Here is a 25,281-nt window from a genome sequence, read left to right as displayed (position 1 = left end):
TCTGTTGGAATCCACGTGGTCTCTGCTTCTCTGGGCTGCCTGTGTGTCTTCCCCCATGGCCCACTCTTTTCCTTAGGATTTGCAGGACTTCTTTCACATTCTTCCTGAGTTTCCTTATTGATGTGATTTACACAGTAAAGTGCACAGACCTTGCTGTTAGGTCTGATGAGTTTTGACAAATGCACATGGCACGGAGCTGACACCTCCTCAAGACACAAAATCCTTTCACTTCAGAACCCCCCAGCCGCCTCTTCCCGGATGACCCCTGGTCCCCCACTTCGAGGCAGCCACTGTTTGGCCTCTTTTCTTTGTACATCAGTTTTGTTTTTCTGAATGTGAGGTAAATGGGACCACAGGGCATCCCCTCTTGTCTCCAGCTCCTGCTCAGCATGATTGTGAGGCAGGTCCAGGGGGTCGTCTCCATTATATCCACAGACCATGGGTTATCTGGACGTGTGTTATTTAATTTCCAAATATTTGGAGATTTTCCAGAGATATTTCTCTGTTATCGATTTCCGTTTTAACTTCATTGTGATCAGAAAATATGCTTTGTGTAACTTTGAATCTTTTAAAATTTGAGATTTATTTTGACCTACAATGTGGGTCTACATTGGTAAATGACTGTGTTCACCCAGAAAGAATGCGCATTCACTGTCGATGTGGGGTGTCGATCAGGTCAGGCTGGTTGACAGTGGTGTTGAATCTCCTATATCTTTGCAGATTTTGTCTCCTTGTTCTGAAATCTATGGCTGTGATTGTGGATTTGAGGTTCTGTTGGTTTTTGTTTCCTGCATTTTCGGGCTGTTATTAGGTGCATACATATTTAGGGTTGTTTTGTCCTCCTAAAGAATTGATCTCTTTATTGTTTTGAAATGATTTCCTTTGTCCCTAATATTTGTTGCTCTGAAATCTATTTCGTCTGATATTACTTAATTCTAGCTTTCTTTGGGTAGTGTGAGCATTGTTTATCTTTTACCATTCTTTTACTTTAAATCCATGTGCATCTTTCTGTTTAACTTCTGTTTCTTGTAGGCAGCATTTAGTTGGGTCTTGCCTTTGCATCCAACCTGACAGCCTCTCCCTTTTGTGTGAGGTATTCATCCATTTACATTTAATGTGATTAGTGATGTGGTTAAGTTTAAATCTACTATATTGCTCTTGGTTCGCTATTTACCTGTCTGGTTTGTGTTTCTTTTGTTATCTTTTTCTACTCTCATTGTGATTACTTTTTATCGCCTTTGCTCACTTGCTATCTTTGACTCTTTGTTTTGTTACTGTAGTGGTTGTTTAGGGTTAGCATACATCTTCAACCTGTCACAGTCCACCTTCAGGTGATACTTGCTCCTTCGTGTGTGAGAGCCGTACAAGAGCGTGCCTCCACCCCTCTCCTCCTAGCTTTCGCGCTATTGTTGTCAAGCACTTTATTGTCACATGTTATAAATCTCATAATACATTGTTATTTTTGTTTGTACAATTATCTTTAAAAGAGATTTTAAAAATAAGAAAAATACTGTTTATGTATGAAATTTCCATTCACTGTGCTCTTCATTCGTTTGTGTAGATTTGTATTTCCATTGCAATCATTTTCTTTCTCCTTGAAAGATTTCCTTTAATATTTCATGCAGTGCTGATCTGCTGGTAATATAGTCTTTCAATTTTTGTTTGTATAAAAAAGCCTTATTTTCTTTTTGTCTTTGAAACATATTTTCCTTCTGTATAGGATTCTAGGTTTACAGGTTTTCTTTTCAGTACTTAACAGACGTTGCTTCAGTGTCTTCTCACTTGTGCTGTTTTTGGTGAGATACCTGCTGTCATATTTCTCTTGATTCCTCTTTATGTAGTGCTGTTCTGGATGCTGGTGTTTGACTGCGATGTGCCTTGGTGTGGCTCTCTCTGTGTTTCTCGTGTTGGGCTCATTGAGCAACTTGGACTTATGTGATTGATTATAGTTTTCACCAAAGTTGGAAAAATTTTGGCCATTGTTCCTTTGAATATCTTTTCTGTCTCCACTTTCTTGGGGATTCAATTACATGTCCAGGCACACCTTGGAGATATTATGGGTTCAATTCCAGATCACTAAAGTGAATAGCACAATAAAGTGAGTCACACAACTTTTTGGTATCCCAATGCATATCAAAGCTAAGTTCACACTATGCTGTAGTCTATTTAGTGCACGATAGCATTATGTCTAAAAAGACAATGCATGTACCTTAATTAAAAATACTCTATTGCTAAAAAATGCTAACCATCATCCAAGCCTTCAACGTGTCATAAATTTTTCACTGATGGAGGGTCTTGCCTCAGTGTTGATGGCTGTTGATTGATCATGAAGGTGGTTGCTGAAAATTCAGGTGGCTGTAGAAATTTAAAGATTGCCGCATCGACTGACTGTTCCTTTCATTGAACGATTTCTCTGTAGCATGCGATGCTGTTTGATAGCATTTTACCCACAGCAGAACATCTTTCAAAATTGGAGTCAATCCTCTCAAATCCTGCCACTGCTTTAGGGACTAAGTTTATGCAATATTCTAAATCCCTTGTTGTCATTTCATCAGCCTTCACAACATCTTCACGAGGAGTAGATTCCATCTCAAGAAACTGCTTTCTATGCCCTCCTCCGTAAGAAGCAGCTCCTCATTCATTAAAGTTTTATCATGAGATCACAACAATTCAGTCACACCCTCAGGCTCCACTTCTAATTCTAGTTCTCTTGCTCTTTCCACCACATCTGCAGTTACTTCCTCCACTGAAGTCTTGAGCCCCTCAAAGTCATCCCTGAGAGTTGGAATCAACTTCCGGCAAACTCCTGTTAATGTTGACATCTTGGCCTCTTCCCATGAATCACGATTGTTCCTAATGGCACCTAAAACGATGAATCCTTTCCAGAAGGTTTTCAGTTTACTTTGTCCAGATCCATCAGAGGAATCACTGTCTGTGGCAGCTACAGCCTCACAAAATGTACTTCTTGCATAATAAAACCTGAAGTTGGAAGTCGCTCCTTGATCCATGGACTGCAGAATGGATGCTGTGTTAGCAGGCGTGAAAACAGCATTAATCTGGTTGTACATCTCCATCAGAGCTCTTGGGGGACCAGGTGTGTTGTCAATGAGCAGTAAGATTTTGAAAGGAATCTTTTTTCTGGGAAGTAGGTCTCAACAGTGGGCTTAAAAGATTCAGTAAACCGTGTTGTAAACAGATGTGCTGTCATCCAGATGTTGTTGTTCCATTTATAGAGCACGGGCAGAGCAGATTTAGCATAATTCTTAAGGGCCCTGGGATTTTCAGAATGGTAAATGAACACTGGCTTCAACTGAAAGTCACCAGCTGCATGAGCCCCTAACAAGAGAGTCAGCCTGCCCTTTGAAGCTTTGAAGCCAGGCATTGACTTCTCCTCTCCAGCTCTGAAAGTCCTAGATGGCATCTTCTTCCAATAGAAGGTTGTTTCGTCTACACTGAAAGTCTGTTGTTTAGTGCAGCCACCTTAATTACTTCTGTCAGCTGATCTTCTGGATAACTTACCGCAGCTTCGCCGGCAGCACTTGCTGTCTCACCCTGTGCTTTCATATTATGGAAATGGTGTCTGTCCTTACCTTCATGAACCAACCTCTACCAGCTTCAACTTTTCCTTTTGCAGCCTCTTCACCTCTCTCAGGCTTCACAGAGCTGAAGAGTTAGGGCCTTGCCCTGGATTAGGCTTTTGCTTAAGGGAATGTTGTGGCTGTTTGACCTTCTATCCACATCACTAAAACTCGCTCCATATCAGCAATAAGGCTGTTTCGCTTTCTTATCATTGGTGTGTTCACTGGAGTACCACTTTTAATTTCCCTCAAGAACTTTTCTTTGCATTCACAACTTGGCTAACTGGCACAAGAGGCCTAGTTTTTGGCTCAGCTCTACTTTCGACATGCCTTCCTCACTAAGCTCAATCATTTCCAGCTTTTGATTTAAAGCGAGAGATGTGTGAATTTTCTTTTCACCTGAACACTTAGAGGCCACTGTAGGATTATTAACTGGCCTAATTTCAATATTTTTTGTCTCAGGGAATAGAGAGGCCTGGGTAGAGGGAGAGAGGTGGGTGAATGGCCGGTCAGTGGAGCAGTCAGAAGACACACAACATTCATCGATTAAGTTCACCCTCTTTTGGGCATGGTTTGAGAAATAATTACAACGATAACCTCAAAGATCACTGATCACAGATCCCCATAACAAATGTAATAATAATGAAAAGGTTTGAAATATTGTCAGAATGACCAAAAAGGTGACACAGAGAAACCAAGTGAGCAAATGCTGTTGGAAAAATGGCACCGAAAGTCTTGCTCAACACACAGTTGCCGCAAACGTTCCATTAGTGAAAATCACAATATCCACGAAGCGCAATCACAGGAAGGAGCCGGGCCATAAATCTGCCTGTTTTCCCACAGCTCTGTTAACTCAAGAATTACCCTCCCTTCTCTTTGTTCTGTGCTTTGATGGTTTCTGTTGCTGTCTTGCATTTCTCTCGCCTTTTCTACAATCTCTAATCTGCTGCCGACCCCATCCAGTGCATTTTCCGTCTCAGACAGCATAGTTTCTGTGTTTAGAAGTTTGATTTGAGTCTTTTAAAATGTCTTCCACGTCTCCACTTCACTGTGTGAATATGCGGAATACAGTGTAACAACTATTTTAAAGTCCCTGTCTACCAGTTCTAACGTCCATGTCAGTTCTGAGTTGGTTTTGATGGATCGATTATTCTCCTTGTGATGAGTCGTGTTTTCCTGCTTTTTGCATGACTGATGACTGTGCCTGGTTGCCAGACGTGGTGCATCTTACTTTTCGGTGGATGGACATGTTTGTATTTCTGTAAATGTCCTCGACCTCCGTCCTGGGGCAGGAAGTCACGTAGCGGCAGCTGGTCCTCTCAGGTCCTCCTTGTGAGGCGTCTGGAGCCGGGCTCATCCAGGCTGGGTGACCCCAGCCGAGACAGGCCCTCTCTCTGCTCTGCCAGCTCCCTGCATCGTGAGGTCGTCCCATCTGGCTGGTGGAGCAGGTGCTGCCTGGCACTGGTGAGTCCCTGGCACAGTATTTTCTTGTCCTTTTGGGTGATTCTTTCCTAGAACCCAGATAGTTTTCTCACCTGCGTGGGCTGGTCAATACTCTGATCAACTCTGAGGGCAGCCTCTGCCGACCTCTGGGACCCTCTCTGTTCAGATCTGCCCAGCCCCGTATTTTGTCCTGAAACTCGAGCTGCCATGGTCTCCGGGACTCTCACGGGCTCCAGCTGCTTCTGCCTGGTCCGCTCCCTGTGTTGCGGCTCAAGAACTCTCCCAAGGCGATCAGCTGGGGCAGTTGTAGGCTTCTCTCCTTCACGTCCATCTCTCAGGGTCACTGACCTTCATTGCCTCATGTCCAGTGTCTGGACAACCACTTTTTCTTATATTTCGTCTGTTTCCCTTCAGGTGGGAGGATAAGTCCAGCCCCTGTATTCCATCCTGGCCAGAAGTGGGCGTCTCTAAGTTCCGTGGTCTCCAGTACTTACAGCGGCCTCGGTATCCCTGACCTCTGATCTGTGTCCTCCCTCGGTGAGACCACACTCCACGCCTGGCTCCCAAACCCTGCACTGAGGCCCAGAACTGCAGCCAGTGTGCCGGGAGTTCATGCTGCCCATTTCCCTTCTCTCCAGGATAGAGTCCTGCATTGCCTCTTGTCAAACATCCGAAAACAGGCGTTAAAAGTCCTTTTATAGTATTACATTTTATAATTATAGTGTAGTATTTATATAATTATGGTACAGCATTACATATCATTATAATCACATTATTTTATATATTTTATCTAATTTTGTCATTGTGGTGGAGTGCTACCCTGTGCCAGCTAGTTTTTTGCGGCTGGAAGCCTCCGTACACAGTCTCAGTATTAATTGTGTGTCTCCTGTATGTTGCAACATCTCATGTTGGTTTTCAACCTTTATTTTTCATTTTCTTTAAGGTATCTTTTGATGAACAGATGTTCTTAAATATTTTCACGTTCTTTTTATTAAGGTATAATTTAAATAAAGTGAAACCCACTCTTTTTAGTGTATAGTTCTTCAAATTTTGAGAAATGTATATAATTGTGTAACCACCACCACAATAAAAGTATAGAGCAGTTCCATCACTCCACAAATTTCCCTGTGCTGCCCTCAGTAGATAATCCTGCTCCCCAACCCCTGGCCCAGCAGTCTGTCTTCCGTGCCTATAATTTTGACTTTCCCAGAGTGTTACATAAATGGTATCAGAAGAGTTTGTCTTTTGAGTCCTTTACTCAGCAGAAAAGGTTTGAGATTCATCGTGTTGCATATGTCAGCTGTCTGCTTCTTCCTGTTGTTGGGGATGTTCCATTGTATGGATGGGCCACAGTCTCTTTCCCCATTCCTCAGCTGCAGGACATTTGGATTGTTGATTATGCACTAAATCACTCTAAATATTTGCTTACACTTTTCTTGTGTGAATACAAGTCCTGGGTTATGTGATAAGGGTGTGTTTAACCTTATAAGAAGCTGCCAAACTGTTTCCCAAAGTGGCTGTACCACTTTACACTTGGTATTGACAGGTTTTAGAAACGTTATTCTAAAAGGTTTGGGTTGGTGTCTCCTTGTGGTTTCCATTGCACTTTCCTACTGACTCCTGAGATGAATATCCCCTCAAGTGCTCATTACCCATCCTTTGGTGAAATGCATGCTCAAGTTTCTACCCATTTGTATATTGGGTTGATTGTCTCTTTACCATTGAATTTTGAGAATTTTAAATTCTGAATAGAAACCTTTTATCAGATAGTTAATTTGCAAGTTTTTAAAGAAATCATCGCTTCCATTTTGATTCTATTAATAGCGTCCCTTGAAGATCAGAAGTTCTTAATTTGATGAGGTTGTTTTTTTTACATTTATGGCTTGTGCTTTTGGTGTTGAATCTGAGAAACCTTGCCTTACTCAAGGTCACAAAGTTTTTTTTCCCTGACGTTTTCTTCTAGAGGTTTTCTCGTTCAAGGTTTTACATTTAGGTGTCTAACCTATTTTGAGTTAAGTTGTATATAAGTATGAGATATGGATTGAAGTTCAGTTTTCACGTATGGATATTTGATTTTTCCAGCACAGTTTGTTGCTAATTGAATGGCCTTTTCGTCTTTACCAGAATCCATCATGTGTGGGTCTATTTCTGGATTCTCTGTGTTGTTTCATTTGTCTCTGTGTTTATTCTTTCTCTGGTACCACACCGTCTCGGTTACTACAGCTTTATAGGTCATGAAAGCAGGTAGATTGAGTCCTCTTATTTTGTCCTTTTTTCAGAATAGTTTTGGCTATTTTAGTTCCTTTGCCTTTCCATAAATTTTAGAATCAGCTTGTTGATTTCTATAAAAAACTTCTGCTGGGGTTTGTTGAGTCTAGAGATCAGTTTGGGGAGAATTAACGTGTTTACAATATTGAATTCTCCAATCCACAGACATGGCACATCTCCCCATTTATTTAGATCACCTTTGATTCCTTTCATCAGTGTTTGTAATTTTTAGCATGTTTTGCAAATGTCGTTCCCAGTTTATGGCTTATCTTTTTCAGTTCTTTTAAGATGTGTTTTGATGAACAGAAGTTCTAATTTTTCAAAATTATTTTAGAACAGTTTCAGATTTACGGGAAAGTTGCAAAGACAGTACAGACGGTTCCTGTGTACACCATACCCAGTTTTTCCGAATGCTAACATCTTATATTACTGTGGTACATAGGTTACATTGATGAAACAGTATTGATACTTTATTATCAATGAAATTCCTTACATTATTGGGATATTCTTGGTTTTTACCCAGTGCCCTTTTCTATTCCAGGATCCCATCCAGGACACCACATGACATTCAGTTGTCTTGCTTCTTTAGGCTCCTCCTGGCTGTGAGTTTCTCATACTTTCTTTGTTTTTTTTTTTTTTTTTTTCATGACCTCAACAGTTTTGAGGAGTTCTGGTCATCATTTTGTAGAATGTCCCTCAACTGGGATTTGTCTCACGGGTTTCTCATGATTAGACTGAGGTTTCGGGTCTTTTGGAGGAAGACCATGGAGACAAAGTGCCATTTTCATCACATCATATAAGGGTGCGTACTATTGACATGGCTTATCACTGTTGACCTTGTTGGTGATGACCTTGGTCACCTGGCTGAGGTAGTGCATCAGATTTCTCTGCTGTAAGGTCACCCTCCTCCCCGGGCTGTCACTCTGGAAGAAAGTCATTACATACAGCCACTTATGGAGGAGGAAGTGCTTTCCCTCCGCGAGAGGGGAATGTGCACACAAGCTATTGGAATTCTCCATGGAGACTTGTCTATTCTCCCCATTTATTTATTTATCCAGTCATTTCTTTATGCCGGTATAGACTCATGGGTATTTATCCTATACTTTGGGTTATACTCAAATACTGTTCTATTTATTATATTGCTCAAACTCTCCTGGTTTTGGCTATTGGGGGCTCTCAGTTGTTTCCTGGGCCCCTTTGACACACCCCATCGTTGCGTTTTTTTTTTTTTTTGAACATTTACTAGTTTTCTGGCACTATGAGATGCTCCAGGCTCATCTTGTATATTTCTTGGCCAGGCCTAGAATCACTCATTTCTCCAAGGAGCCTTGGTGCCGTTATTAGACAATGAGATTAGAAATCAACAACTGTGCACTAGGTGTGCTGGTTGCTACTGGGGTGTTGTTACTTCTAGGCGCTCTCAGCTGACAGAGCAAGGAGGACTGTGTGCATATGCTAACCTGTGTATGTACACACATCTACGAATATTTCCATAGGTAGCTGTTTGTATCTCCACTAAGCTACCCATGAGGTCTTACTGTGTCTCCACATCTGGTCCGTTACCACATGGATCATTCTAGCTCCCGCCCCGTGTTTCTCTGTAAATGTCCACTCCAACAGTGAGAACCCTGCTCCCAGGGTCCACTCTCCATTTACTTAATTGTTAAATTCTGGTGCACATGCTGAGTGGTGTCAGAATTGTGAACCTGTACCTCATGAGGAGAAAACTTTGTCCACTAGGGTATAAAGTTCGTGTGCTTTCTCTTGCCAATAGCCGTACAGACTCCACCCGTTTCCGAGTTCACTTAGATCAGCACCTTTACAATCCACTCCCCCTCCAGTGACGTCGTGGTTCATCACGTTTGCAGTACAGTTAGATTGTTTGCCACCTCCTGCATTCCATCCCGAAATCTCCAAACCTCCAAAATGATTCCTTGAAAACTTGCATTGAAATGAACTCCCTGTGTGGTGAGTTCCGTGGTGCTAACACGTCCTGCATCCACCAGTACAGCATCACACGGAGGAGTCTCACTCCCCACATCCGCTGAGCTTCACTTATTAAACCCCCCCTCCCCTCAGCTGACCCCTGGCAACCGACCTTTTTCCTGCCTCCATGGCTGTGGCTTTTCCAGACTATCGTATAGTCGGCAGCACACAGCACGGAGCCTTTCAGATTCGTGTCTTTTATTAGCAATATGGGTTTAAGGTTCTTCTGTGTCTTTTTGTGGCTTGATAACTCATTTCTTTTTAGTGCTGAATAACATTTAATTGTAAGGATTTGCCACAGTTTGTTTATCCATTCACCAGCTGAAGGGTATTTTGGTTGTTGCCAGTTTTTGGTGATTATCAATAAAGCTGCTATAATCATTCATGTGTAGATTTTTGTGTGTTTTCAAATCAGTTGGTTAAATACCTGGGAGTATGATTGCTAGATACTGTGGCAAGACTATGTTTAGCTGTTTTAAGAAACTGCCAAATCATCTTCCAAAGTGGCTGCATCATTTTGCTTTCCTAGTAGCAATGAATAAGAGTTTCTGCATCCTTTTCAGCATTTGATATTGTCGGGTTTTTGGATTTTAGCCATTCTTATAGGTGTGTAGTGGTATATCATTGTTGTTTTAATATGCAATTTTCTAGCAACAAATTATGTGGTCGATCTTTTCATACGCTTATTTTCCATCTGTGTATCTTTGATGAGGTGTTTAACATCTTAATTTTAACTGAGTCAAAATTTTCAACATTTTCTTTTATGATGCACATTCTTTTTAAGGAAATTCCTGGCTACTCTGAGGTCAGAATAATATTCATCCATAATCCATGGAAATGTTTTGAAGGATTTCCTTCTTTTTTGACTTTCTTCTATAGTTTTATTGAGGCGAAATTCACATTACATAAAATGAACCATTTGAAGTACACAATTCAGAGGTATTTAGTATATTCACAGTGTTGTGCAATTGTCATTTCTATCCAGTTTTAGAACATTTCATCATCCCGAAAGAAAACCCTGTACCCATTAAGCAGTCACTCCCCCGTCTTTCTTTCTCCCTCCCCAGCACCAGGCAACCACCAGTTTGCTCTCTGTGGATTTACCTATCCTAGATATATCATATAAATGGAATTATACAATATGTAGCATACTGTGTCTGACTTCTTTCATTTGGCATAATGTTTTCAAGGTTCATCTACCTTATAGCATGTATTTGTCCTTCATTCCTTTCTATGACTGAATAGGATTCTATTGTATGGATAGGCCACATTTTATTTCTCCATTTATCTGTTGATAGACATTAGCCTTGTTTCTGCCTTTTGGCTACTGTGAATGGTGCTGCTGTGCGCATTCATGCACAAGTATTTGTGTGGCGCTTCTCAGTCCTCTCGCATATCTACCTAGGAGTGGAATTGTTGGGTCATGTGGTAAGCCTCTGTTTAACTTTTTGAGGAACTGTTAAACTGTTTTCCACAGAGGCTGCACCATTTTACATTCCTACCAGCAATGTACAGGGTTCCAATGTCTCCATATTCTCACCAATACTTGTTATTTCCCATTTTTAGAAAAGTTATAGCCAACCTAGTGGGTATGAAGTGATATCTCACTGTGGTTTTGATTTGCTTTTCCCTAACGACTGACACGGAACATCTTTTCCTGTGCTTGTCAGCCATTTGTATATCTTCTTTGAAGAAGTGTCTCTTTAGATCCTTTGCCCATTTTTAAATTAGATTGTTTGTCTTTTAGTTGTCGAGTTGTAAGAGTTCTTTGTATGTTCTGGATACTAGACCCTTTCCAGGTATGTGATTTTCAAATACTTTATCCCATTTTGTGAGTTATCTTTTCAATTTCTTGATAGTGTTCTTCAATGCACAGAAATTTTTAATTTTTATGAACTCCAATTCATCTATTTTTTTCTTTGTTTTTGTTGCTGTTGCTTTTGGTGTTGTATCTAAGAATCCTTTGGCAAATCCAAGGTCATGAAGATTTACTCCTATGTTTTCTTTTAAGAGTTTTATAATTTCAACTCTCAAATTGATATCATTGGCCCATTTTGAGTTAGTGCTTGTGTATGGTGTGAGGTAGGGGTCCAACTCCATTCTTCTGCAGGTGAGCATCTAGTGGTTCCAGCACCATCTGTTGAAGAGACTGATCTTTCCCCATTGAATGGACTTTGGCACCCTTGTGGGAAATCAATTGGCCGCAGATGTATGGATTTTTTTATTGACTCTCAATTCTATTCCATCAATCTGTATGTCTATCCTTATGCCAGTACCACACTGTTTTGATTACTATAGGCTTGTAGCAAGTTTTCAAATCAAGAGGTGTGAGTCCTACAACCCTTTTCTTTCTCTAGATTGTTTTCACTATTCTGGGCCCATCACTATTCCATATTAATTTAAGGATCAGCTTTTCCGATTTTGCAAAAATGGCCATTGGAATTGTGATAGGGATTGCATTGAGTCTGTGAATCACTTTGGGTAATATCGCCATGTTAACAATATTAAGTTGTCTAATCCATGAACACAGGATATCTTTCCATTTATTTAGGTCTTGATTAATTTTTTTCCATAATGTTTTGTAGTTTTCAGGGTACAAGTGTTTTCCCTCTTTGGTTAAATTTATTCCTAGATATTTTATTCTTTTTGATGCTATTGTAAATGGAATTGTTTTCTTAATTTTTGTCTAGAATTGTTTGTTGCTAGCATATTCAGAAACACGATTGGTTCTGTGTGTTGATCTTGCTCTCTGAAACTTTGCTGAATTCATTTATTAGTTCTAGTAATTTTTTTGGTATGGGTCCTTTGGGATTTTGTATATAAAGGATCGTGCCATCTGGGAATAAAGATAATTTTATTTCTTCCTTTCTAATTTGGATGCCTTTATTTTTTTTCCTGCATAATTGCTCTGGCCGGAACTTACAGTACATGTTAACAGCAGTGTGAAAGCTGGCATTCTCATCCTGCTGCTGTTCTTAGCAGGAAGGCTTTCAGTCTTTTACCATCTGGGATGATGCCAAATGTGGGTTTTCATAAATGCTCTTTATTATGTTGAAGAAGTTTCTTTCTATATCTAGTTTCCTGAGTGTTTTTATCATGAAAGGATGTTGAATTTTGTCAAATGGTTTTCCTATGTTAATTCAGTTGTTTCCTACCCTTCATTCTATTAATGTTGTGTATTAGATTGATTTTTGTATTTTGAATAACCCTTGCATTCCTGGGATAAATCCAACTGGCCATGGTGTATAATTCTTTTAATATATCATTAGATTCAGTTTTCTAGTATTTTGTTGGGGATTTTTGCATCTATATTGGTAGATATAGGTCTGTAGTTTTCTTTACTTGCTGTGTTTTTGTCTGGGCTTCTTATCAGGTAATGCTGGCCTTATAGAATGCATTATGAAATGTTCTACTCATTCTATTTTCTGGAAGATTTTGAGAAGGATTGATACCGATTTTTCTTTAATCATTTGTCAGAATTCGTTAGTGAAGTTATCTGGTCCTGGGCTTTTCTCTGTTGGGAGGTTTGCGATTACTGATTCAATTTCTTTTTCTCAGAGGTCTGTTCAGATTTTCTATTTCTTCTTGAGTCAATTTTGGCATTTGTGCATCTAGGAATTTGTGCATCTCATCTATATAATCTAATTTGTTGGCATAGCATTGTTCACAGTATTCTCTTATAATCTTTTTATTTCTGTAAGATCAATAATAATATCCTCGTTTTCATTTCTGATTCCATTATTTGTATCTCTCCTTTTTCTTGGCCAGTCTACCTAAAGGTTTGTCAATTTTGTTGATCTTTTTGAAGAACCAACTTTTGGTTTTGTTGATTCCCTCTACCGTTTCTTGGTTCCCTATTTAATTTGTCTCTGCTCTAATTGTATTATTTCTTCCCTTCTACTGGCTTTGAGTTCAGTTTGCTCTTCTTTTTCTAGTTTCTTAAGGTGTTTTTATTTTATTGGCTTGAGATTTTTCTTCTTTTAAAAATGTAGGCATTTACACTTATATATTTCCCTTTATGCACACTGCTTTTCCTGCACCCCATAAGTTGGTATGTTGTGTTTTCATTTTCTAAGGCTTCCATCTTTCATAAAAAAATTTATATCTGGAGTTTGTTATTGTGCATGGTTTGAGTTAAGCATCAGTTTCACATCAATTCTCCGTTATTTGAACGGTGCTTTCCTTTCCCAGGTAGCTGCTCTGCCGCCTCTGTTCTCTAAATAGTCAGCTCTGTTTCCCAAAGTTCTGCTTTAGAGATAGTGCTCGTGAATGAGCACTTGAGTGCGAACTCCTTTTACATAGAGGCACGTCTTTAGTCACTAATTCTAATCAGCTTTGATCTTTAATTTTTCACTTCTTGAAAAACTTGTGGTTTTCCCAAACTGAGGTTTCTTGGTGATAAGTTTCTGACATCTTCTCCACCAGTCCGAGCCCTGCTGATCCCACAGTTTGTCTTTAATATACCACTGTTCGCAAAGACGGTGGGCCTCCTCCTGCTGGCTGCAGGGCACTCCCCGTCCTGCTCCCTCTGTCCTTTCCTCCTTTATCCCTGCCTGGACGTCTCAGGGAAGGGGCTGGGCTCGGGGAGGGGAGGCCCAGGACCATCCAGCCTGGAGGAAGCCAGGAGCTGTGCTCCCAGCCGTTGCTGTTGCTCTTTCAGCTGTGCAGCGTCCCGAGGGAGACACCTTGCTACAGGCAGCTGGAGGCTACAGGGTGCCCTTCAACTCTCTGAGGTTCTCAGGTAAGGGGTCAGCAGGGAAGCTGGGCTGGGCCAGAGGGTAGTTCTGCCAGGACTGGACTCCCAAACTGAGGAGAAAGCTGGGTGTGGGGCAACCACGTCCCTGGGGTCTCAGGGGTCTCAGGTGAGAGTCAGGGCACCAGAGTCTAGGTGTTCCCTGGGGCGAGATGGAACCAGGCAGGTGGCCCTGGGCCTGGCCCAGCCCTGAGCCTGCCATCAGCTGGGGGGCCCTGAAGGCGGGCCTGGGAGGCACTCGGTCAGTGCTGGTGGTCAGAGCCACCAGCACCGAGGACAGCGTCTCCCTGCTGGGGCCCTGGGTCACCAGGAGGGGGCCAGTTCAGGCGTGAACCAATTCGTCAAGATGTGCACATTGCGCTCGCCCTCACACACAGATACGCACACATCTGATCCCGGACTCACAAGGACACAGACACAGACACACACGGACGCGGAAACACAGTTGCGCACACACAGATAACATCTTCATAGCCAGTGACACGCTGGACCCAGCTACAGATGGACAATCTCACACGCAGACGGGTCCAATTCACTGCAAGTCACTGCACTTAAAGTGAATTTCCTGAAACACACGCGTACACAAACATGCCTCTGATGATATTTGCCTAAACTAGATGAATACCAACTACTTTAGTGATCAATTTACCCAGTGACTAAGAATCTAAAATACACATTTTAGAATGATAGTGGCACAAGTTATGGTATGGTTTCAGTACACTTTGAGTTTGAAAAATCACATTGTGTTTTCCTCCTATTTTGCCTACTTTAGGGAGTTAGTCCATTTACGAAGGGCAAGTTCTGCCTAAAGTTTACGCATCCGGCAAATGTGTTCCAAAGAAACCTGTCATGGTGGCTAGGCACCGATAGTATTTCTGGCATCTTTTTAACAGGCATTTCCCAGTTTTATCCACCCTTGAGTACTTCAGGGATTGGGGTCCTCTGGTTTGATCTCTGCACTTTAGTGACCGGCTGCGTGTTCGAAGTGCATCAAGAGAACCCGTCAGCACTCTCCCTGCAGGGTCTCCCCTTCCCGCTGCGCCCGGCTGTGCCTTTCAGATGCACACCCCGGCTCGCTGGGCCGCAGTGCTTGCTCCTTTCAGAGAAGGATTGCAGATTTGATGGTGAGAACAAGAGGGTGTGATGGAGATGACAGAACATGGTTTTCATCAGTCAACTTTCTCAAGATGTCAAAATTGGAAAGGAATACTGTGCTGCAGAAACTTTCAGAGGGCAAATGGTGGTATCATTATTTTTGACCCAGAAATTCCACGTCTCATGCTGCTTCACAAGGAGACACATACAAATATCTTCGCAACACCACTGTTTGTAATCAGACAGATTGGAGGCAGCCCGAACACCGGCCAATGGAGAGGCGCTGGCCTTGGTGGGGCCGATGCGTGCAGAGAAAGTCGGCATGTAGGACCTGGAAGCGCATTCCTAGGGTGCCAAGGAAAGAGACAGGCATGTCCTAGGATAGTGTGAGCACGTCGGTGTTAAAACTAAACACATCTACAGAAAACTTCTGAAAAGGTTTGCACCAAACTGTTCTAAGGGGCGACCTCTGAGTAGGTCGTAGGACTTCCACTCTTCATATACTTCTGTATGGTTAAATTTTCCCACAGAGAGTGTATATTTATGCATTACTGAAAAAAATAAACCAAACACTCATGACATAATATGGAATCATAAACACCAATTATGACACAGAAGTGTTTTTTGCATGACTGCTTAAAAGTAGATCATTTCATCACAGCTGTCAGTCATAATGAAAGCATTGCTCCATTTTGTCTCCAACTGTTCCTTAAAGCACATTCAGACAGGAAAGCTATTTCCAAGTTGCTGACTTTTCTGACAGCTCTCAGACAACATAAGTCCACTGTCACTTCTAGCCACGGAACACAGACTGCCCCTGGAATCAGGGTGTCTGGACAAGACACTCCCCAGATGCCCCCTCCACCGGCTCTTCCCCTGGAATCAGTGTCTAGACAAGATGCTCCCCAGATGCCTCCTCCACTGGCTCTGCCGCATCCGTCTGTGGTCAGCAGAAGATGTCCACGTCACAATCCCCAGAACCTGTGAAGATGTCACATTGCATGGAAAAGGGGAACGGAGGTTGCAGATGGCATTAAGGCTGCCAAAACAGGGAGGTCATCTGGATCATCTGAGTGGGTCCAACATCGTCACAGAGGTGGGAGAAGGAGGAGGAGGGACAGTCAGAGGAGGTGTGTCTGAGATGTGGGGTCAGGGATATACTGCATGGCTGGCTGTGGAAAAGGAGGACAGGGCCACCAGCTGACGGATGCAGGCACCGTCTAGAAACTGGAAGAGGCAAGAAAATGGATTCTCCCCTGGAGCCTCGGAAGGAACCAGCCCCCGCCCTGACACACACACCTGGATCTAGTGCAGGGAGAAGGGTATGGAGCTTCTAACCTGCACGTAGTGTGATAAATGTGTGCTGTTCTAGGCCACTGAGTGTGTAGTGATTGGCTCCTGCAGCCACAGGAAACTCACGCTGTCTGATCTCCTCCCCACAGGGAGCTGCTCTGGGCTCCTTGGAGGGAGGGGAGGGATGGGGGAAGGGGGGGCCCTTGGAGGGAGGGGGAAGGATTGGGGAGGGGGTCCCTGGGAGCTGTTCTGGGCCTCTTGGAGGGAGGGGGCCCTGGGAGCTAGATTTGCACAACTGGGGCCTGGCAGGGGGACGTGACCCTCCTGGGCTGTTTCCTGATCTTCCCGGGCTCTGCTGTGGACCACTTCCTGCAGCCCTGCGATGCCATGAGGTGCATCCACCCACAGCCACTGTCCTCCCAGGTGTCCTGGTGCCCCAGTGGCTGCATCTGGCCCAGAGGAGCTGCCGCCTCCCTTTCCTGGTGAACTCCAGGGCACTGCAGATCCTTGGGCAGCCGCGCCTCTTTCCCTGTCAGCCACCCTGAGGCCGCTCAGGGACCCAGGAGTAGGCACGGCCCTCCTTGCGCCCCAACTCCAGGGCTCCCACCGAAGAAGCCGCTCTTGGCTTGAAGGAAGCTTGTCGCAGAGCTCCTCCCTCTCCAGAGGAATGTCTGCACAAATCCTCCCCTCGGGGCTCTTTCTCAGCCCTAACCAAGGCCACAGCCGGGCTAGAGGCCCAGACTCACAGACTTGGTTCTCGGACACCATTTAGAAACTGCATTTCTTCTGGTGCCTCATTTTGGTGCCATCACAGTGTCTCAGATGGAATGGAGTTAGGAGAAGTCCCATTTTAACACCATGTGGATGTTTTCATTCTGCTTTTTAAAAAACATTGCTGCAAAGCATTTACTTCTACGATTGCAGGTCACAAGAACAGAAACCGCTTTACTCGTGAGCCCCCAGCATCCCACCGCACATCATCACATTCATTCCAGGCAGGGGGAGCCGGGAGAGACCATCAACCTCAACGCGGAGAACGAGGGAGTCCGAGAGCGGATGGCCTGCTCAGGCCGGTGGCCGGTCAGCAGCCCACAGGGAGCCAGGCCTGCAGAGGAGCTGGGTGGTACCCAGCTCATCATCCTGCTCCTCCTTTCCGGGGCCGAGCCCCCTGGGCCTCATCACCTCTTGGGTGGTCTTGTCAGTGGGAAATTATGGATTTGACCTGGCCTTCATTATCATAAGGAAATTATCAGGAATGTGGAAAACACTTTTGGTCCACATACATCTGTAGGAGCAGTAGTTACAGTAGGACGAGCTGGAGATCCAACCGTCCAATGTGGAGAGGCTGAGGGAAGTCACTCAGAGAGCCTGCAAACTCGGCGAACGCCGGGTGTGTGGCGCTAAGTAGCATAGATCTTGTGTGAAGTGCTCTTGTCACACAAAAGGAGGGGACTGTTGTGGTGATGGTGAAGTTTGTGGTGACCGTTTCATGAGTGTTACTTACTTTCAAGCTCATCAAGGTATGTGCATTAAATGTGTACACTTTTTTTTGTGTTGGCCAATCTCAATTAAGAATAAAAAGAAACAAGAGCTTAGAAGGGCGTCCGTGGCATGAGCCCTGAAGGTCGACACGAGTGGAGGACGTGACACACCGCATCTCCACACTGAGCTGTGCTTTCAAAAACTTTCCTTCTATTTGTATATCTTCCAGATTCCTAGAGTGTTATATTTGGGAAAACAGGGTTTGAAGCACACAGAAAGCAGCCGTATTTTCCCAGACAAGCCCTGCAGTGGGTGGTAATTGACGAGGCCATTCTCCTGCCTCAGGGGAACTCCTGCACCAACTTTTAATGAGCTCCCAGTGAGGGCAGCTCAGACACCTGTGTGGCCGTGGCCCTGTAGTGGCCCTGGAGTCCCCCGTGTGGTGTGACAGTTGAGGTCAGAGCATGCTGTCTGGGGTCACCCTCTTACTGGCTGCCATGGTGCCCCTTTTCCCCGGGGCCTCGTCAGGACCTGCTCTGGCTGCCAGCCACTCCCAACGTGCTAATGGGGGAAACAGGCTGAGGGTAGGGGTCACACTCCCACCACTTCCCAGGACCCCCACCCCAGGCAGCAGAGTCCCTGCCACCCAGGCCCAGGCCCCGTGTGACTGTGCGCAGCCCTGCCCATGGCCATGAGCCCAACTCCACGTCCCCGAGCGGGCCCCACAGGTGTGCTCTGGAGCCCCTGGGCCAATGCTCACGGAGCCCAGAGGATGGGCTCTCAGATAAAGCCACCTGGCCGACAGCAGTTCCTCCCGTTTGTCACAGCTTCCTCCTGTCCACACTGGGCTGGGCGGGTCCCCACCTAGGGGAGCAGCCCAGGGGACACCAGGAAGGAAACAGCCGCAGGCTCAGCTCTTGCTGGAGCAGCATTTCTGGAAGGTTTGAGCAGGGTGAGAATGGGGGCAGCCTATCAACCTGTGGGGGGCATCATCACCCTGTTTACAAGGGGTAAGTGAGGCGCAGAGCACCTGCTGACAGCGCCAGCATGCAGTGGACAGCCGGATGGCGCCCTGGGGTGCTCTCACAGTGGGGGCTCGCAGTGCAGGACGCGGCCCCTGGAGACAGGCCCGGCTTGGGGCAGGCACACTTGGGTTGTAGGTGAAAAGTGACCTCTAGGCACTGCCCGAGGGCAGGAGGCCCCACTCGGGATGCTGGGCGCTGCCCCAGGACCACCCTAGGGCCCCTCCCCACTCCCAGGCCAGGCTCTTGTCAGCTGTGTAATCGGCAAGATGGTCCTGGCAGGCCTGAGCCCGAGGGAGGTGGGTGGAGGGCAGGAGTAACCTGAGTGTTGGAGGGGCGCCCCCCGGGCACAGGGCTCACCCTGCTGCTCCCTCTGTTGGTGGGCGGGCAGGCCGGGCGCTGTCCAGGGTGGGGAATCTCCCTCCCTACTCTGTATCAGATGCATTTGCTGCCTGGGCCAGGAGCTACACAGCCAGTGGCCTGGGGTCTGGGCTCCTGGCCAGCCTGTTAGCCAAGGGCCAGTGGGGCTTGGTGAAGACGCTGCCCTGAGGGAGGTGGGGCGGCAGGTGCTGCATGGCCACCATTTGAGACAAGGACTCAGCCTGAGGAGCAACAGCAGAGGCGCCACCCGCTTCCTTCTCCTGAGGTGCGGCTGGGGCAGACTCTACGCCCCTGCCCTGGCGTCTGCACCGAGCTGGGCCAGTGCTGGCCACTCCGAGCGACCAGTCAGGGTCACTGGGCAGAGCAGTCTTGCAGACCAGGGGCAAGGGCAGTGGTCTGAGGGACTGCACTCAGGTCCAGTGTTGCTGGACAGTCAGGCGCCTTGCTGGGCAACTGAAATCTGCCTCCCGTCCATTGCTGTGGACGTGCTGGAGCAGCAGAGGGTCCGGAGCAGCCAGTGACCCTCACACCCATTCCTCTTGCTGCGTCTCCAGGAGGTGGGCAGCAGACAGCAAGTGCTCAGTCAACGGGGGACCCTCATCAGCAAGTCAGAGAGTCAGCCGGCCAGAAGGTCATCCAGACCCCTTGGATGACTGACCCCCAACCACACTGAGTCCCCACGAGCTGACCTGCAGGTAGATTTCCCCACACCCCTCCCCCACGAAGAGCTGGGCACCTGGCAGGGGGAATCTCGCCATGATGGTGGGACCCCCTTTTAGTCCTGTCTTATCCTCTGAGTCTCAGGGGGTCCTTGCAAGATGGGGAGGATTCAGCAGGATCTGGGTGCTCTCATCACCCCCCCACACCACTGGCACTTGGGGGAGCAGGCCAGCTATCCTCATGTCCAGGGCAGGGAGGAACTGCTCATCAGCGGCAGCACCGGACGTTTGGGACAGAGAGGGCAGGCCGGGCCGAGGTTTCTTTTCCTTTGAGCCCTGCAGCCAAAATCTTTAACAGGGACAGTTTTCTAAAGGAGAGGCTTGTCCAGAGTCAGAGCTGAGAAAACAGCCCCCACCCTGGTCCGGACCCATCATCACAGGCAGGGCGGCTACCCCTGCAGCACCGCTTCCCATGGCTGCACTGGGGGCGCCTGGAGGCCCGGTGCAGCCGGGCTGGGGTCCGTGCCCCGTGGCTTTCAGTAGAGGGGGCAGGAGCAACCGGCCTCCAGGAGGCAGGGGAGGGTGGGGTATGACGGAGGGACCCGGGACGGGATGCTTTGTTGAAAGGACAGCTCCTTCCAGGAGGGCCCACCGTGGCCCCCTCCTGGGGCCTAGGGGTTGGGGGTCACTGGCCTTGTCTGCGCTGCCAAGACCCCCTGGGGAGTTCTGTTTCTGTCTGAACGCCGGCTGCGGGGTTGGGCAGCCATGAGAGACACCCCTCGCAGCCGGCGCAGGTGTCTTGGGGACGTGGCCACAGCGTGGGCTGTTTTGTTACTCATTGGGGCTGACAGACAGTTGCAGAGACTGCACTGTGGGGCTGGCAAGGGGATGCAGCCAAGGGACGCCTCAAGTCTGCTAGGAATAGGGGTGAGTGCTCCAGAGGGGCAGAGGGCTGGCCCAGGTAGTGTGTGTGTGCACGCACGTGTGAGCAGAGGCCCGTGAGTGTGTATGCTGTGCCCACGTGTGAGTGGGCACAGGCACGTGCGGTTTTGGCACGTGCGCACGGCAAGGGAGAGGAGGCGGGGATGGAAAACTGCGTGGGGTCGTGGGGGCCCCGGAGCGCGGTCTGCCTGAGCCGGTCCGGCGTCTGGACAATGTTCGGGCTTCGCCGGCCGGGCCCTTCCGACCTCACTGAGGCTGCTGGTTCTCGGCTCCATGTCCGTGGGATCGCCGTCCCCCTTGGCGCGGCCACCCCCTCAGACACTCATCGGGCGCCGTGGGCCCAGAGCAGCCAGCGCGAGGGTTGCAGGAAGGGACCGGGGAGGGTGTTGCTGAGGGGCTGAGTGCGCCTCCCACTACCCCCTCCCCTCGCGCCGCAGCCCCGCACTCTGGCGCCTGCCTTCGGGCTGCCTGTCTTCCCTGTGGGCGCCGCCCTCGCGCCCCGCCCTGTCTTGTCCCCGTCCCCCCAGCACCACCCCCACCTCCAGCCTCTGGACAGAGACAGCTGTTTGCGATTTCCCATTGCGGGGTGGCAGGGGTGGGGGGAGGGACGCCTGTCTGCCTCAGTTCCCAGCTGAGAAATATCCGGGGTGACAGCCCCACGGGCTACTTCTGGAGGTTGCCGTCCTGGGGGGGGCGGGGGCGGTTACCGGGCACAGTGATAAGAATGTTCTAGGAAATCAACCTGGTTTGTTGTAGGAAAATGCTACAAATAGGACCATACATAATTTCATTTGTGAAAACTCGACACTTTCTGTCCTCTCCCAGGCTTCTTGAGTCTGAGAATAAGGACCGCCCCCCCCCCCCCAACCGCCAGGTGGGGAGCAACCGCTCACCAGCGCTCTGAGCCACTTCCCTTGTGGATCACTGTCCACTCGCTCCCACGGGGATGCTAGGCCTGGCTGGGGTCCTGGGATTCTCGGACAAGGTGAGTAGACCCCAAAGGGAGTGGGGAAGGGCCGGCCCCTACTTTCCTGAGCCCCCAGTGCGGGCCTCGGGTGGGAGGCCCCTCTTCCCGGCTGCTCCCACTCGGTGGTCTGTGTCTCCCAGGCTTCATGACTTGGGGCCGCGGCTGGAACCTCTCCGTGCAGGGGCCGTTTGTCCTGCTGGGCTTCCCGGGGCCGCGGGGACTACACGCGGGGCTCTTCCTGCTCTTCCTGGTCCTGTATGTGCTCACGGTGGCCGGGAACCTGGCCATCATGTCCCTGGTCGGCGCGCACAGGCGCCTTCAGACGCCCATGTACTTCTTCCTCTGCAACCTCTCCTTCCTGGAGATCTGGTTCACCACGGCCTGCGTGCCCAAGGCCCTGGCCACCTTCGCCTCGCAGAGCGGAGCCATCTCCTTCGCCGGCTGCGCTGCGCAGATGTACTTCGTCTTCTCGCTGGGCTGCACCGAGTACTTCCTGCTGGCGGTGATGGCCTTCGACCGCTACCTGGCCATCTGCTTGCCGCTGCGCTATGGCGTCATCATGACGCCAGGCCTCTCTGCCCGCCTCGCCCTGGGCGCCTGGCTGTGTGGCTTCTCCGCCATCGCTGTACCCGCAGCCCTCATCACCCGCCTCTCCTTCTGTGGCTCACGCGTCATAAACCACTTCTTCTGCGACATCGCACCCTGGATTGCGCTGGCTTGCAGCGACAGGCGGGTGGTGGAGCTGGTGTTCTTCGGCATCGCCTTCTGCGTCATCCTGGGCTCCTGCTTCATCACGCTCATCTCCTACACCTGCATCATCGCCACCATCGTCAGGATCCCCTCTGCCCAGGGCCGGCACAGGGCCTTCTCCACCTGCTCCTCCCACCTTACAGTGGTCCTCATCTGGTACGGCTCCACCATCTTCCTGCACGTGAGGACCTCGGTGGAGAGCTCGCTGGACCTGACCAAGGCAGTCACGGTGCTCAACACCGTCATCACCCCGGTGCTGAACCCGTTCATATACACCCTGAGGAACAAGGACGTCAAGGAGGCTCTGCGGAGGTGGGTGCAGGGAAATTGAGCTCCGAGCCGGCTCTGCGGGGCTTGGCCACCCGATTCTCCCGGCCAGGCCTCAGTTCTCGGCACCACTCTCTCTGCGTGGCTGGAAACGATGCCTGATATCACTGTGTGGACGGGCGGCCCCCAGCCTGGCCCCGCGGAGTTTCCATTCTTCTACAGGCCTTGCCAAACTGTACTCAGACCCTCAGGGTTCCAGGCGTGGATTCCGGAAGAGAAATGGGGACACATAGCCCCCAAGAAGCACCATACATACTGCAGACTCCCACAGCCCTCTGGGCCCCAGGCACTGGACAGCCCGTGAGCCCCAGACCTGGTGAGGTGTGGGCTGTCGTGCCCTTAGAACTCCTCCCCCGTCAACACCTCAGTGATGTGTCCTGAGTGGTCCCTCACTGGAGGCAGGGGTTGTTGGTGGCAGGGGTCGTTGGTAGGGGGAGGTTAACCATGGAGGTGAGAACTCAGAGAAAGATGTGAGTAGATGTCTTCGAGGAAGCCTGGCAGTGTGTGGGGCTGTTTGGGGTCAGTGTGTGGGTTTGCCTCTGTTCGGGGGGCCTCGGAGCACACCCACCAGATCTCTCCCCCTCCAGGGGCCTGGACTGCAGAACCTGTGGTGTCAGAGGGAGGGACTTGGTGTGGCCTCTGAGTGGGTCCTGCCCGCACCATCTGAGGGGTCTGAAACTTCTGTGAGAGGCCTGGTCCGTCCTGACTGTCATGTTTATTCTCGGAGCAGCGCACGTGGGGTTAGAAGCCCAGGCTCCGAAGCTGGGTGTCTGGATCCAGCCTTCTGCCAGCACGATGCTGGAACCTCTGGTCTTCACTGGTCTGTACATGGGGATCGTGACCGTGTGGTCTTGAGGCCTCTGAGCACTGAGTGAGGTAACTAACGCGTCTCCAGTGCTTAGCACAGGGCCTGACGGGAGCATGCGCTCCGGGCATGTTGTTGTACTATTATTTTCATGCTCAGCAGATAAAATAGTGCACAGGCTGTCCCCTTGCCTCCCTCCTGTCACTTCACACAGCGGTCAGACAGAACCGATGGATGCCGTGTCCTCGGCCCAGTGTCTACCCTGATTGCCCAGCCACCAGGGACCTCGATAGAACTGGAGCCTCTCCTGCAACCTGGACCAAGAATGAGGCGGCTGCCTGGACTTGGCAGGGCTGTGTGGCACTGAGTGAGTTTTGGTCACGAGTCAGCCAGGAGCTGTGGCCACCGTATCCATCCAGGTCTCCAGACCCAGCCCCACTTCTCACCCAGGGACAGACACGAGATAAGCCGATTAAGCCAGCCCAGTGTGGCAGTAGGCTGAACCCAGCACTGCCGTGCAGAGGGTCCGCAAGCCCAGCCTGCCTGGTGATGCTGGCCGTGCTCAAGAGGGGTCTGTGGGGCATCCTGGGGGGTTTTTGGAGCTCACTACAGCTGGAGCCTACAGGGTCCGGCCCCTCTGGTGGGTGTGCTGCCCCCTCAGTCTTGGCTCAAGCACCACGTCTTGAGTTCCTGGAAGAGCTGCCCTCACCAGCAGCCTTGCTGGCTCCCCTGTGCACTGTGAGGGTCTGACGCCCAGGTCCTCATCACCCTGTCCTGCTCTCTTCTCCAGAAGGAAGCCCCGCAGGGCAGGGGATGGTTTATTCTCTGCAGTGACCTGATGCCTAGATCAGGGCAGGCTCCCACAGGTGAACATCAGCCCAGAGGGTCAAGGAGCCATTTCCCACCAGTGGGAAGAAGTCGGGCTTCCTGGAGGCCCCCCTTTCCCGGAGCCAGAACAAGAAGACACATTTATGTCTCTTGGACTTGTACACTCAGTTATCTACAGCTAATGACAGTTGTGTCATCTTTGTGCTTTTGTGAAGTTATTTTCCAAATAATGAATTAAAGAGCATCCACTTTTAATGGGTTCATGTTTTGCTAAGCTGACAGGGTAAGTTATGAACACCCCACATTAGCATAGCTGTTTTGCTCACGGCCACACTTGAGCTCACAGCTCACAGTGACTTGGAGGACCTGGCGTGGGGCAGCGGAGGGAGGGAGGCGAGGGAGGGTCTGGTAACTTTATTGCTGTGGCCCCAGAGCCCAAAGAGGCTGACTGACTCCCTCGAGGCCACACCGAGGAGGCAGCACAGCCGAGCCCGCCTCAGTCCGCTGGCCTCTCAAGCGGAGGCTCTGCGTTCCCACCGACCCCTCACTCTAGGTTCCTCTCCTGGGAGATGGAGGCCAGTGCAGTGGGTGACCCCGAGGGCCCCTCTGCACCCCTTGGTCTCACGTCCTCAGCCTAGCGTGGAGGAGATCTCCCAAGGCTCCTCGACTCTGGGGGGTGGGCTCCGGCCCCTCCCTGCCCCC

The 25,281-nt window shown here is 48.7% G+C and overlaps 1 protein-coding gene and 1 long non-coding RNA gene across 4 annotated transcripts in view; both read left to right on the top strand.

The window, feature by feature from the left end:
* Positions 1 to 17,963, top strand: part of LOC138925318 (uncharacterized) — a 41,979-nt gene extending 24,016 nt beyond the window's left edge. Inside the window, exon 3 of the long non-coding RNA XR_011441292.1 lies at positions 17,341 to 17,963. This is a non-coding gene — a long non-coding RNA (uncharacterized lncRNA). The remainder of the gene's footprint in view (positions 1 to 17,340) is intronic.
* A 1,892-nt stretch (positions 17,964 to 19,855) lies between these two features.
* LOC100066831 (olfactory receptor 287-like) lies at positions 19,856 to 24,838 on the top strand. Of its 3 annotated transcripts, none has more exons than XM_070275253.1 (3): positions 19,856 to 19,996; positions 21,728 to 21,887; positions 22,010 to 24,834. In XM_070275253.1, exon 3 carries the CDS (start codon positions 22,015 to 22,017, stop codon positions 22,948 to 22,950), a length of 936 nt encoding a protein of 311 aa, XP_070131354.1. In that variant the 5' UTR covers positions 19,856 to 19,996; positions 21,728 to 21,887; positions 22,010 to 22,014; the 3' UTR covers positions 22,951 to 24,834. The 3 variants fall into 3 exon arrangements, with proteins under 3 accessions (XP_070131354.1, XP_070131352.1, XP_070131357.1); XM_070275251.1 differs by lacking the exon at positions 19,856 to 19,996 and adding an exon at positions 20,787 to 20,887 and having other exon boundaries at positions 22,010 to 24,838; XM_070275256.1 differs by lacking the exon at positions 19,856 to 19,996 and adding an exon at positions 20,794 to 20,887 and having other exon boundaries at positions 22,234 to 24,834.
* The last annotated feature ends 443 nt before the right edge of the window (positions 24,839 to 25,281 follow it).

Source organism: Equus caballus, chromosome 1 (genome assembly GCF_041296265.1).
Source record: "Equus caballus isolate H_3958 breed thoroughbred chromosome 1, TB-T2T, whole genome shotgun sequence".
In the NCBI taxonomy this organism is placed as follows: Eukaryota; Metazoa; Chordata; class Mammalia; order Perissodactyla; family Equidae; genus Equus; species Equus caballus.
This window is presented reverse-complemented; position numbering and strand designations above follow the sequence as displayed.

What these genes read in the sequence shown, in the direction of transcription:
- LOC100066831 (XM_070275251.1), top strand. Translation starts at nt 22,015, where the DNA reads ATGACTTGGGGCCGCGGCTGGAACCTCTCCGTGCAGGGGCCGTTTGTC.